This window comes from Choloepus didactylus, chromosome 1, assembly GCF_015220235.1.
Source record: "Choloepus didactylus isolate mChoDid1 chromosome 1, mChoDid1.pri, whole genome shotgun sequence".
Lineage (NCBI taxonomy): Eukaryota > Metazoa > Chordata > Mammalia > Pilosa > Megalonychidae > Choloepus > Choloepus didactylus.
In genome coordinates this window covers 201,226,393-201,240,315 of record NC_051307.1, presented here as the reverse complement: position 1 = coordinate 201,240,315, position 13,923 = coordinate 201,226,393, and the positions used below count along the sequence as shown (strand labels likewise).

The window sequence follows — 13,923 nt, the reverse complement described above, 5'->3', positions numbered from 1 at the left end:
GAACATTTATGGAGAATATATGAATAAATTTATTATATCTGCATCATGAAACATTATTCAGCCATTAAAATAATAACTTAGAAATACGCCAAATGAGTTGGTAGCATTTGCATGAATAAAGGTGATAATAAAAGGATGATTAAAATTTGTATAAAATGGTCATTTAATTTTAAAATGACTGTAAAAATTCCCTATATGTATGTTTGTATTTATGTGTATGCATATGTGTAAATACATATAAAAGAAAATAATTTGTACTATTAATGGATATCTACTGGGTTATAAATAAGGATTCCCTGTGGAGGAGTTTGGTGAGGCTGGAATATGTGGCTATTAAACAGTTTGTTATTCTTAAAAGTTCTGGAATTGGGGTAAGCAATGAATTTCATTTGCAATGTAAGTAACTTCAATCTTTTATTTCCTCTAAAGATAACTCTGAATATGAACAAAGTTGTCATTCCCAAGCCATTGACAGAATGCATTCTGGTGACTTGACATTGGGGATCTTCTTCCTGTCCTAGACTGGTGTTGGAATCCGGGGAAATTCCTTTCTCCTTTTTCTTTGTACCTTCTCCTTCTGCAGTGGATATAGGTTGAGACCCTCAGACCACATAGTCAAACCTCTTCTCTTAGCCAGCTCCTTAGTACTTCTCACTAAGGGGATCCCTCAGACAATGGTATCTTTTGGATTGAACAATTTCCTGGAGGATATTGGATGTAAATTTTTGTTTTATATTCACAGAGTGGCCCGGGGAGTCTGTTTCTCTTCCATTTGCCTCCTGAGTGTCTTCCAGGCCATCACAATCATCCCCAATAAGTCCAGATGGGCCAAGGTCAAAGTCAGAGTCCCAAAGTGTACTGAGCATTTCTGTTTTCTTTTCTGGGTGGTTTATCTTCTAGGAAATGTAATGGTTCCTCTGAAAGTGATTGGCCCAAGGAAAAGAAACATCACTGGGAGCAATTCTGGATACTGTTCTGGTACTGTTCGTAATCCCACTGGGCTCTCATTCTATGCCTTCTTTCATGTTTCTATTGATGTGATGTGTTTGGGGCTCTTGGTCTGGTCCAGTAGTTCCATGGTTTTTTTTCTCTACAGGCACAAACAGCAAGTCAAATATATTCACAACCCTAGACACATCTCCAACCTCTCTCCAGAGACAAAGGCTACTCAGAATATCCTGATTCTTGTGTGTACTTTTGTCATTTTCTTCACACTTTCTTCCATCTCATCCATTTATGCGGCTATGTATGACATTCCAAGCTGGTGGGTGTTGAATGCAAATGCATTTCTGGATGCATATTTCCCAACTTTTAGCCCTTTTGTGCTCATTAGCAGTCATATCCATATTTCCAAGCTTTGCTTTGACTTCTGTGACAGAAATGAAATAGTCCATAGATTGCTCACAGTAATATAAATCTCTTGATTTCTGTGCAAAGTGAAATTTTTAATTCTTTAAATTATGTTTTTATTGAAGCATTATTATATACAAATAATCATGCTCCTCCCTATGGTTGTGCCTAAGAGCCTCCTCCCGAATGCCTCTTTGTTGCTCAGATGTGGCCCTGTCTCTCTAGCTAAGCCAACTTGAAAGGTGAAATCACTGCCCTCCCCCCTACGTGGGATCAGACACCCAGGGGAGTGAATCTCCCTGGCAACGTGGAATATGACTCCCGGGGAGGAATGTAGACCCGGCATCGTGGGACGGAGAACATCTTCTTGACCAAAAGGGGGATGTGAAAGGAAATGAAATAAGCTTCAGTGGCAGAGAGAATCCAAAAGGAGCCGAGAGGTCACTCTGGTGGGCACTCTTACGCACACTTTAGACAACCCTTTTTAGGTTCTAAAGAATTGGGGTAGCTGGTGGTGGATACCTGTAACTATCAAACTACAACCCAGAACCCATGAATCTCGAAGACAGTTGTATAAAAATGTAGCTTATGAGGGGTGACAATGGGATTGGGAAAGCCAGAAGGACCACACTCCACTTTGTCTAGTTTATGGATGGATGAGTAGAAAAATAGGGGAAGGAAACAAACAAACAAACAGACAAAGGTACCCAGTGTTCTTTTTTACTTCAATTGCTCTTTTTCACTCTAATTATTATTCTTGTTATTTTTGTGTGTGTGCTAATGAAGGTGTCAGGGATTGATTTAGGTGATGAATGTACAACTACGTAATGGTACTGTGAACAATCGAATGTACGATTTGTTTTGTATGACTGCATGGTATATGAATATATCTCAATAAAATGAAGATTAAAAAAAAAAATCATGCTCCAACAAGTGGTGTACAAATAAGAAGTACTCACAGTTATAGACCTTTAGGCTTGGAAGGAACAGTAGAAAGGCCTGGAGTCAGAGAGGAAGGGACATGTTTCAGAAGCAGGAGGCAGGTGGGTTGAGATCTGATAGGGACCCAAGTAGGGAATGGGGGGTGTTGAATGGTTCTGATTCTTTAACCATGGTGTAGGTGGAAGCAGGGTGAAGGGGGCACCTGGAAGGCAAGGATGTTGGTCTGGGTCTTCTCTACTCAGGTGCTCCTTGTGTGAACTCGCAGTCAGGTGATGTGATGGTTAATTTCTTATGTCACTTTGGCTAGGTTATGGTGTACAGCTGTTTGTTTAAGCAAGCACTGGCTGATTGTTACTGGGAGGGTATTTGTAGATGAATTTGTGCCTATGAATGAACTGATGGCATTTACGGCTGATTGCATCTATAACAACAAAGATTGCCCTCAGAAATGTTGGGGTATCCTCATTCAATCAGTCAAAGGTCTTAAAAGCCAGTACTGAGGATTTCAGAAATCAGAAAGAATGATTTTTGCCTCAACTTCAGTCAGCCAGCTTCTCCTGGGGTATATGGGCTTTCTGGACTTCAGAATCACCTTTATCTGAGTTTCCAGCTTGCAGCCTGCCCTATGGAATTTGGATTTGCCAGCCCCCATGGTTATATGAGCTAATTCCTTATAATAAATCATTTATACAAATGCACATGCACACACACACATGCATGTGCACACACATATGTAGATATCTTGTCAGTTCTGTTTCTCTAGAGAATGCTGATTAATACAGGTGACCCAGATTTTATGACACCATCCCTTGCCCTTGCACCCCTTCCCATCTGCTATCCCTTAAATAGGCTATTCACACCTCCATCAGCTGAGGGTGAGGTGTGGAGCTGGCTTTTGCACTGAGCAGCCAAGTCAGATTGATGCATTTGGAAGGAAGGATTACCTAATCTCTGAAGAAGTTAACTTGTTAGGACAAAGCAAGTAACTGAAAATTGAAATCCCCAAGATAGAAGTCATGATGTTATTTTCCCTGGCAGAAGTTACTTGATTGGAGCACTGGCTTCACTTTATGAAAATCCATTAAGCTGTAGTTTTACAAGACTGTGTATTTTCTGAATGTCATTCTACAATTAAAATTTTTAAATTGGCATGACCCTCTTAAATGCTCTGTGAAAATGACCCATGCACTGTTACTTGGGAGCTCAAACAATTGTTTCAGGAAGCAGAGGAGGTAATAGTAAGTTCTGTGCTTACCTGGAAGATGTAGATTTCAGAGTGAGGCAGAGAGGGGATCTGGAGTCACCTGTTACCTGCACAGCTTATCTGCTCTGCCAGGTACCAGCTGAGTTTAGGCAATTTTCACAACCTTTGCCACTTCATCTATAAATGGAAAAAACAAGAGTTCCTATCTCATAAATTTTATGTGGGAATTCAGTTAAAATGTGTAATTTTCAAAACTTAAAAGATTAACAAGAGAGGATGGTGGGAAGGTGGCTGTGTAGGAAGCTCCAGGAATCAGTCCCTCCACCAGAACAACTATTATACAGGCAGGAACTGGCTGGATCAATTATTTTAAAATTCAGGAGTCCATCATCCAGGGAAGAGTGAGAGGAAGAGGCTGGTAAATTATGATAAATACCAGAAAACTGCTCTCTTGAGACAGTGGTTATCAGCACCTAAACCCCACTCTCATGGCAGGATGCAGTGGGGTCTGGCCCATGGTATAGCTTGTTGGTACAAGAAAGGGACATAGAAATCCATTTTACAAGATCTAGGGTGGGCACAGGAAAATCATTGATCACAGCTTTTGATTAGCTACTTCAGATCACTGGGGTCCCAGTTCTGAGGGTGGCCACTGTTCCAACCTGCAGCAGACAAAGGTGGTGGAGACTTAAAGATGGTGTGCTTCCTCAGAGCTGCAGAGGATAGCTGAAGGGCTGCATTTGCTGGGCAGGTGCCAACTCAAGAAAGCACAGTTTTGGGAAGCATGGAAGAAGCCCCTGACATTCTTTCTGGTCCCATCCTCATCCCTTCTCCAGGGCAGTTTGGAGCTGGCTGGTGCAACCTTTGTGGTCCCTGACCTTGTTCTGGCTGGGAAAGACTATCTTAGGAAACTCCTCTGAGGGCCTCCCCACTCTACTCCCCAGGGTTTGCACTCCAGGCAAAAGCAGCTCGAAACAATGAAAGCAGTGTAAGAAACAATTGAGGCAGATGGCCTTGGACAAAGGGTTATCTGCTTTAAGTACAACAGTGAACACCCAGGAGAGGGAGAAATTCTGTTTCCTGAGTAGTAGAAGGGGCAATTAAATTCCTAAGACATTAGCAAGCACAAGCCAAGGACATGAAAAGATATGGAGGACCCTGCATTTTGCATTAACCTTGAGTGGACCTTACTGATAGGAGGGCTGACACTCAAGAAAATTGCTGTAATATCTCCAGCTGGTTACAAGCTCAAGAAACAGACATCTCAGGGATATATCCCACAGTTAACATTTTAAAATACTAAAATGTACAGTGTGCAAGAAAAGATTACAATACAAAGAAATAGAAAATGATGGCCTATCCAAAGGAAGAGAATAAAAATCCAGAAAACATCAATGAAGAAGATGAGAATATGGACATATCAAACAAAGACTTTAAAAAAAGATCTCAAAAATGCTGAAGGAAATGAAAGAAAATAAGAGAAAGAACTGTTAGATTTTTCAATTGAGAAGAGAAAAGACAAAAACTTGATCAAAAAGAGTTTTATTGTCTGGGTGTGCATAGGCAGGGTGAAGCCTAAGAAAATGGCAACATCCCCGAGCCAAGGGACAGTAGGGCTTATAAAGGATGGTTGGTGGGAAGTTCTTCATCCAGGGAAGGGGACGCTGGCAGGTTTGAAAGTGGGGGCTTGGAAGTGGGAAAGTTTAAAATTTTAATGTTCAGAATTCCTAAGGGTGGGGCAGTGGCTTATTGCAGTCCTGTAAGGTTCCTAGGGTACGGACAGTGGCTTGTTGCAGATCTGCAGGGTTCCTAGGGTGGGGTGAGGGGCCATGGCTCTATCATAAAATTCCTAAGGGTGGAGATGGGGTGAGGGGCCAGGGCCTGAACCTAACAAGAACTAAAGGACATCAGGAAAACAATGAAAGAACAATATGAGAATCTCAATAAAGAGATAGAAATTTTTAAAAAGGAACCAAACAGAACTACTGGAGTTGAAGACCACAATAACTTAAATGAAAAGTTCCCAGAAGGATTTCAACAGCAGATTGGAGCTGGTAAAAGAAAGAATCAGTGAACATGAAAACAAGGCAAATGAAATGAGTCAGACTGAGAAGCAGAAATAAAAAAGAATTATAAAAAGCAAAAATAGCCTTAGACCTCTGGGACACCAGCAAGCATATCAATATATGCATTATGGATCCCAGAAGAAGACAAAAGAAGGAGACACAAGGAACATTCAAAGAAATAATGACAGAAAATTCCCCAAACTTAGCAAAAGATGTGAATATGCAGAGAACACCAAACAGGATAAACAGAGAACACCAAACAGGATAAACCTGAAGAGAAATATACCCTGTCACATACTCATCAAATTCTCAAATGCAGAGGACAAGGGGAGAGTCCTGAAAGCTGCAAGAGAAAAAGCAATGTATTACGTACAAGGGAGTTACATTGTATGCTGATTTCTCATCAAAAACCATGGAGGAAAGAAGGAAGTGGGATGAAATACTTCAAGTGCTGAGAGAAAAAATTGCCAACCAGGAATTCCTTGAGACTTTCTCTTAAACATGAGGGAAAGATTAAGACATTCTCAGTTAAACAAAATCTGAGGGAGTTTATTACCAATAGACCTGCCCTAAAAGCAATGCTAAACAAAGTTCTTTGGACTAAAAGAAAGAACACTAGACATTGGTTCAAAGTAGCATAAAGAAAGAAAGACTACCAGTAAAGGGAGCCATATGGATAATTATAAAGGCCAGTACTTTAGTATTATACTTTTTGGTATGTAATTCTACATCTTCCTACAGGTGCTAAAATACAAATGCATAAAAAGTAATGATAAATCTATGGTTTTGGAATACAGTGTATAAAGATATAATTTGTAACAAGTACAAAAAAGGTAGAGGGATAGAGAGGTACAGAAACATTGTATGTGTTTGCTATTGAAGTTAAGTTGGTATCAAATAAAATATGTTATGTATTAAGGATGTTAAATTTTAACACCATGATAATCAGAAGGAAAATATATCCAGAAAGAAATGAGGAGGAAATCAATATGTACAATATAAAAAAACCAAATAAATACAAAAGTAGGCATTAATGGAAGAACTGAAGGACAAAAAGGTTGTAAGATTGAAAAACAAAATAGCAGAAGAAGGTCCTGCATTTTTAATGTAGTGACTTTAAATGTAAATCGCCTAATCCTCCAGTCAAAAAAAGAGACTGACAGAATGGATTAAAAACTATGACCTAACTGTATGCTGTCTATAAAAACTTCACCTTAAATTCAAAGACATGAGTAGGTTGAAAGTGAAAGGATGGAAAAAAATATATACCACGCAAGTAGTAACCAAAAGAGAGCTGGGGTAGCTATACTAATATCGGATAAAATAGATTTTAAGTAAAAAGCTGCTATGAGGATGGAACTTTGAATAGGAAGTGAGATCTGGTAGGTTTGTACAGGTTAGTGTGAAATCCCAATACATCCCAAAGTAATTTGGGCAGAGAATAAAAATATATTTGCAGGACCCCCCCTGAGGAACTGAGGTAAATGAAGAAATGTTGGACATCACCACCTGGGTTATTACTGATATTCTCACAAACATTGAGGACTAAAAATTTAGTAAGCCAAGTCCTGAGTCTTGGGGCTTGCCCTTATGAAGCTTGTTACTGCAAAGGAGAAACTAATCCTACTTATAATTGTACCTAAGAGTCTCCCTCAGAGAACCTCTTTATTGATGAGATGAGGCCTCTCTCCCTCTAAGCCAACTTGGCAGGTGAAATCACTGCTCTCCCCACTATGAGAGACATGATTCCCAGAGGGGTAAATCTCCCAGCATCATGGGATTGAGAACATCTTATTGACCAAAAGGGGGAAGTGAAATGAAACAAAATAAAATTTCAGTGACTGAGAGATTTCAAATGGAAGTCGAGAGGTCACTCTGGAGGGCATTCATATGTGCTATATAGGTATCCCTTTTTAGTTTTTAGTGTATTGAAGTAGCTAGATGGAAATACCTGAAACTGTTGAATGGCAACTGAGTAGCCTTGATTCTTGAAGATGATTGCATAACTATGTAGCTTACATGGTGTGACTGTGTGATTTTGAAACCTGTGTACCTCACACTCCCTTTATCCAGTGTATGGACAGATGAGCAGAAAAATGGGGACAAAAACTAAATGAAAAATAGGGTGGGATGGGGGGTGGAATGCTTTGGGTGTTCTTTGTTACTTTTATTTTTATTCTTTTTGGAGTAAGGAAGATGTTCAAAAATTGATTGTGGTGATGATACAACTATATAATGGTACTGTGAACAGCTGATAGTATACTGTGGATGATTGCATGGTATGTGAATATATCTCAATAAAATGGAATTTAAAATAAAAATAAAAAACTGCTTGAGGGAAAAAGAATGTCATTACATTCTGATAAAGAGGTCAATTCAACAAGAAGACATAACAATTATAAATATATTTGCACCTAACAACAAAGCCCCAAATATATGAAGTAAATACTGACAGATTTGAAGGAGAAATAGTAGGAGACTTTAATAAACTACTTTTAATAATGTATGGAGGTGTTCTAGGAAATCCAGAGCCGAAGCCGGCTGAGCCGGCGCCATGGAGCCGCTGTATCAGCAAACGCACAAGCAGGTTCACGAGATCCAGTCTCACATGGGACGCCTGAAGACAGCAGACAAGCAGTCTCTGCATTCCGTGTTGACCAGTTAAAGTATGATGTCCAGCACCTGCAGAGTGCTCTCAGAAACTTCCAGCACAAGCGCTATGCAAGGGAGCAGCAGGAGAGACAGCGAGAGGAGCTTCTGGCTCGCACCTTCACCACTAATGACTCTGACACCACCATACCAATGGATGAATCACTGCAGTTTAACTCCTCCCTCCAGGAAATCCACCACGGCATGGATAACCTCATTGGAGGCGGGCACAGTATCCTGGAGGGACTGAGGGCCCAGAGACTGACCTTGAAGGGGACTCAGAAGAAGATCCTTGACATTGCTAACATGCTGGGCTTATCCAACACGGTGATGCGGCTCATTGAGAAGCGGGCTTTCCAGGACAAGTACTTCCTGATCGGTGGGATGCTGCTCACCTGTGTGATCATGTTCCTCATGGTGCAGTACCTGACGTGAGCCAGCCACGATCTGCTGCTGAGCACCGTTCCCACCATGTGAGAGTGTGTGTGAGCGTGTGTGCATGAAAGGGGGAGAGAAGCCAAGGAAGTGTATACTCGTCTTAACTGTGAAGAACTTGGGAGGCACTGTGATCTGTAACCTCATGGGAGTTTCAAGCCTGCTCTGTTTTCTGTGACTCTTGGAGGGGGAGCAAGTGCTGCTAAGATGGGCAGTGCTTAGGCAGTGAAAGAAGTGCCTGTTTCACCCCTTTCTCTTTCTCACTCTCGTTGGAGGAGGAAGACATGTAAGGGTGAGGGTTGAAGAAGGAAGTGGGAAGTGAAGAATGGCTTCTGTGGATTTGTCCATGGAACTGATGTGCCCCTGGGTGAGCCTTGCCAACAGGATGGTCCACACTGCGTCATCATCCAGCCTTTTCTGGTTCCTGATGAATAGACTGGAGCAGAGTGAAGAGGAGGAGGAGAAGGAAAGAGGCCTTCCTTTCCTGCACCCATTGTAGTAGATCCATTCACACACTATTGCACATAGCCACCCGCTCCATAAAGGAAAACGGCACATAGATGACTAATTGCTTGTATTTGTCATCCTTCCCTGGAAGCAGCTACCTAGGGGAAACAGAGACGTTGAAACTGTTGCTGATAACAAGTAAGATTTTCCACATTAAAGCTTCTGGGTGTTTTTCCTTTCTAAAGTGAGGCCAGTGTTACTCCCTGAGAGTGTTCAGTCTTGAGGTTGAAGATGCTGGTCACTGATTTTTTTCTAGGAGCTAGTAGAACAGTTGGCTTTTAAGATTCAGCATATATAGCCATGCCCAGGCTTTGGGGGCCTTTGCCCGTGAGGGGGTAGCTGGGAGCCTTATGATTTGTCAGTTACTCTCTCATCTCTAGTTTTAGCATCTCTAATTCTTCAGCTCTTTTCTCTTCCTTGAAATACAGGCACCTGCCAGCCAGGCCCCCTTCCTGCCGGCCAGTGTGGGCAGGTGCCATGCTGGAGACGTTCCTAGTGTAAATGTCTCTGTGAGGCCCAGTTTTCAGGGACCAGGACCTTTTTCCTTCTCTGACCACCGCTGGATTAAAGCTGTACCAATACCCTGTGCATTGTGGAATTTATCATACAGCCAGTCTGCCTAGAAGTCTATCTAATGTGATAAGCCACTAAAAGTACAGGAAAGATGTGCTTATGATTTTTCACCCATCACAGGCCCTGCAGGCCCTCTCTTCTAGGCTTGGCAAGACATAAAATAATGTTCAAAATTCCCCAGAAGCACTGGACACCTGGTCAGTATTAACTCTGCCCTTGGTTGTCTTAACACCCCACCCCCACCCCCACCCCCCGCTTCCCGTCTTTGTTTCTTGTGGCTGGAACTATCTCCTGTTTCAGCTCCCTTCTCTTCTGTGTGTATTCAGTTCCACTCCCTTATTTCATCTCCCACCTGTCTCAGTAGCCATGTTTGTCTCTTCAGCTGCATCTTGGGCATAGCTCCCTTTTTGGTGAACTTCTCTTAATTGTCACAGATTTTTAGCATGACCTTCTTGGGTACTGAGTTCACACTCCTGGTCAGATATGATCTTGATGTTCAGGGCCCTATGGTCTAACCATGGGCCCACGGTTTCCAAGAAAGGGGGGATCTGTGGCCCCTTCATAAAAGGGTTGAGGGCCTTGCTAGAGTGAAACTGGTGACCTGAAGGGTGGACACGGGTGGAGGCATCTTCAGACCTAGATCTAACTGTGAGGAAGCCTGGTTTGGAATTCCTTCCTGTCCAGCACCCCTCCCATCCTGGGGACCTAGTACAGGGCTCTGGAAGGCCATAAAATGGATTTTTAAACTGTGCAGACCTGGGTGTCCTGTCCCCTGGGCACATGTGGATCCCACTGGACAGCGCACTTTGGAGGAAGTTGTGCAAGGACGCAGCTAAGCCAACTGGGACTTGAACTCTGGGAGGTGGAGACCTCGCCTCTCTGCCCTCCATTGGCTGATGCGACGTGTTTCTGCAGTATACACCTGTATATTTCCACTTGCCTCTGTGAGGATCACTGGCCTTGATGAACCAGAAGTGAGGCCTGCCTCTATGTAGCACTTTCAGAGCTGGTTCTTCCTACTTTGTAATAAAAATTGTGTAGGCAAAAAAAAAAAAAAAAAAAAAAAAATGTATGGAACAACTAGTTAGAAGATCAATATGGAAATAGAAGACTTGAACAGTACTCTAAACCAACTAGACCTAACAGACATATACGGAACACTTCACCCAACAACAACAGAATACACATTCTTCTCAAATGTAAAAGGATCATTCTCCAGGATAGCCCAACTATTAGGTCACAACACAAGTCTTAATAAATTAAAAAACATTGAAATCATAGAATGTATCTTCTCCAACCACAATGCAATGCATCTGGAAATCAATAACAGAGATGGAAAGGAAAAATTCACAAAAATGAGGATATCAGAAGTGAAATTAGGAAATTTCTTGAGGAAAAAAAATGAAAATGAAAATAGAATACATCAAAACTTATCGGATGCAGTGAAGGCAGTGCTAAGATGGAACTTTATAGCTTTAAATGCTTAAAAAAGATGAAAGATTTCAAGTCAGAGACCTAACCTCAAAAACTGGAAGAACTAGAAAAAGAAGAACAAACTAAACCCAAAGCACACAGAAGGAAGGAAATAACAATGATTGGAGTGGAGAAAGAGAATTTTAAAAAATAGAATAAACCAAACCAAAAGTTGGTTCTTTGAAAAGATCAATAAAATTGACAAAAATTTAGCCACATTGACAAAGAAAAAAAGACAGAGGACACAAATAACTAATATCAGAAATGCAAAGGGGGACATTATTACTGACCCCACTGAAATAAAAGGACTATAAGAGGATACTATGAACAAATATACACCAACAAATTAGATAACCTAGATCAAATGTACAAATTCCCAGAAACACACAAACTACCTACATCAACTCAAGAAGAAATAGATCTCAACAAACCAACACCTAGCAAAGAGATTGAAATCAGTAAACAAAGACCTCCCAACACAGAAAAGTCTAGGACCAGATGGCTTCACAGGGAATTTTACCAAACATTCCAAGAAGAATTAACACTAATCCTGCTCAAACTCTTCCAAAAATGAAGAGGAGGACACACTCCCTAATTTATTCTACAAGGCCAACATCACTTTAGCCAAAGCTAGATAAAGATACTACAAGAAAGTAAAATTACAGACTAATATCTCTTATGAATGTAGATGCAAAGATCCTCAACAAAATATTTGCAAATGGAATCCAACAGCACATTAAAGGTATTATATATCATGACCAAGTGAGATTTTTCTCAAGTATGCAAGGGCATGTCAACATAAGAAAATAAATTAATACACCACATTAATAGAATTAATAGAATGAAGGAAAGAAAAACACATGATCACTCAATTGATGCAAAAGAGGCATTTAACAAAATCAAACACCTTGTCTTGATAAAAGCACTTGAAAAATAGGAATAAAAGGAAACTTCCTCAACATGATAAAGGGCATATATGAAAAACCCACAGCTAACATAATACTTAATGGTGAAAGAGTGAAAGCTTTCCCTCTAAATCAGGAACAAAACAAGGAGGCCCACTGTCACTTATGCTATTCAACAGTGTACTGGAAGTTCTAGATAGAGCAATTAGGCAAGAAAAGGAAATAAAAGGCGTCCAAATTGGAAAGGAAGAAGTAAAACTTTCCCTATTTGCAGATGACATGATTCTATATACAGAAAATCCTAGAAAATCTACAATAAAGCTCCTAGAGCTAATAAATGAATTCAGCAAAGTGGTAGGATACAAGATCAACACCCCAAAATCAGTAATATTTCTATATACTAGTAATGAAAATTAGGGAAAAAAATCAAGAAAAAATGTTCATTTACAAAAGTAACTAAAAGAATCACATATCTAGGAGTAAATATGGCAAAGGATGTAAAAGACTTGTACATAGAAAACTACAGAACATTGCTAAAAGAAATCAAAGAAGACATAAATAAATGGGAGGGCATCCCATGCTCATGGACTGGAATACTAAATATTAAGATGTCAGTTCTACCCAATGTAATTTACAGATTCAATGCAATCCCAATCAAAATTTGAACAGCCTTCTTTTAGAAATGGAAAAGCCAATCATCAAATTCATATGGAAGGGGAAGGGGTCCCAGAGAGCCAAAGCCATCTAGAAAAAGAAGATCAAAGTTGGAGAACTCATACACCCCAATTTTTAAACATATTACAAAGCCACAGTAATAAAAAAGCATGGTAAAAACAAAAACAGCATGTTGTTGGCACAAGGACAGTCATATAGACCAATGCTATAGAATTGAGAGTTCAGAAATAAACTCTCACATCTATGCCCAATTGTATTTTGATAAGGATGTCACAACCACTCAATTGGGAAAGAATAGTCCCTTCAACCAATGGTGCTGGTAAACTATACATTCATATATAAAAGAATGAAGGTGGACCCCTACCTCAGACCATATACAAAAAACAACTCAAAACGGATCAAAGACCTAAATATGAGAACCCAATCAATAAATATCCAAGAAGAAAATGTAGGGAAGCAACCTCAGGATCTTGTGTTAGGCAATAGTTTCTTAGACTTTACAGTCAAAGCACAAGAACCAAAGGAAAAAAACAGATTAATAGCAACTCATCAAAACTGAAAACTTTTGTGCCTCAAAGGATTTTATCATGAAAGTAAAATGGCAGCCTACACAACTGGAGAAAATATTTGTAAACCATTATCTGATCAGTGTTTAATATCCAGAATATATAAAGAAATTCTTTAACTCAACAACAACAAAAAGACAACCCAATTTAAAAATTCACAAAAGACTTGAATAGGCATTTTTCCAGGATGATATACAGATGGCCAAAGAGCACATGAAAAGATGCTCCACATCATTAGCTATTAGGGAAATACAAATCGAAATCACAGTGAGATACCATTTCACACCCACTAGAATGGTTACTACTAAACAAAACAAAACAAAACAAAATAAAAGCAGAAAATTGCAAGTGTTGGAGAGGATGTAAAGAAATAGGAACACTCATTCATTGCTTGTGGGAATGTAAAATGGTGCAGCCACTGTGGAAGACACTTTGGCAGTTCCTCAGAAAGTTAAGTATAGAATTACCATGTGACCCAGCTATCCCACTTCCAGGTATATACCCAGAAGAACTGAAAGAAGGGACTTGAAAAGATATTTGCACACTGATATTCATAAACTGCATGATTCACAATTGCC

At 40.2% G+C, this 13,923-nt stretch overlaps 1 protein-coding gene and 1 pseudogene across 1 annotated transcript; both read left to right on the top strand.

The window, feature by feature from the left end:
• The first annotated feature begins 476 nt into the window (after positions 1–476).
• Positions 477–1,415, top strand: LOC119526818 (vomeronasal type-1 receptor 1-like). Its single transcript, XM_037826276.1, is given in 1 exon segment — positions 477–1,415. A coding segment is annotated over 1 exon segment (939 nt).
• Positions 1,416–8,116: 6,701 nt separating this feature from the next.
• Positions 8,117–8,849, top strand: LOC119544645 (annotated as a pseudogene).
• The last annotated feature ends 5,074 nt before the right edge of the window (positions 8,850–13,923 follow it).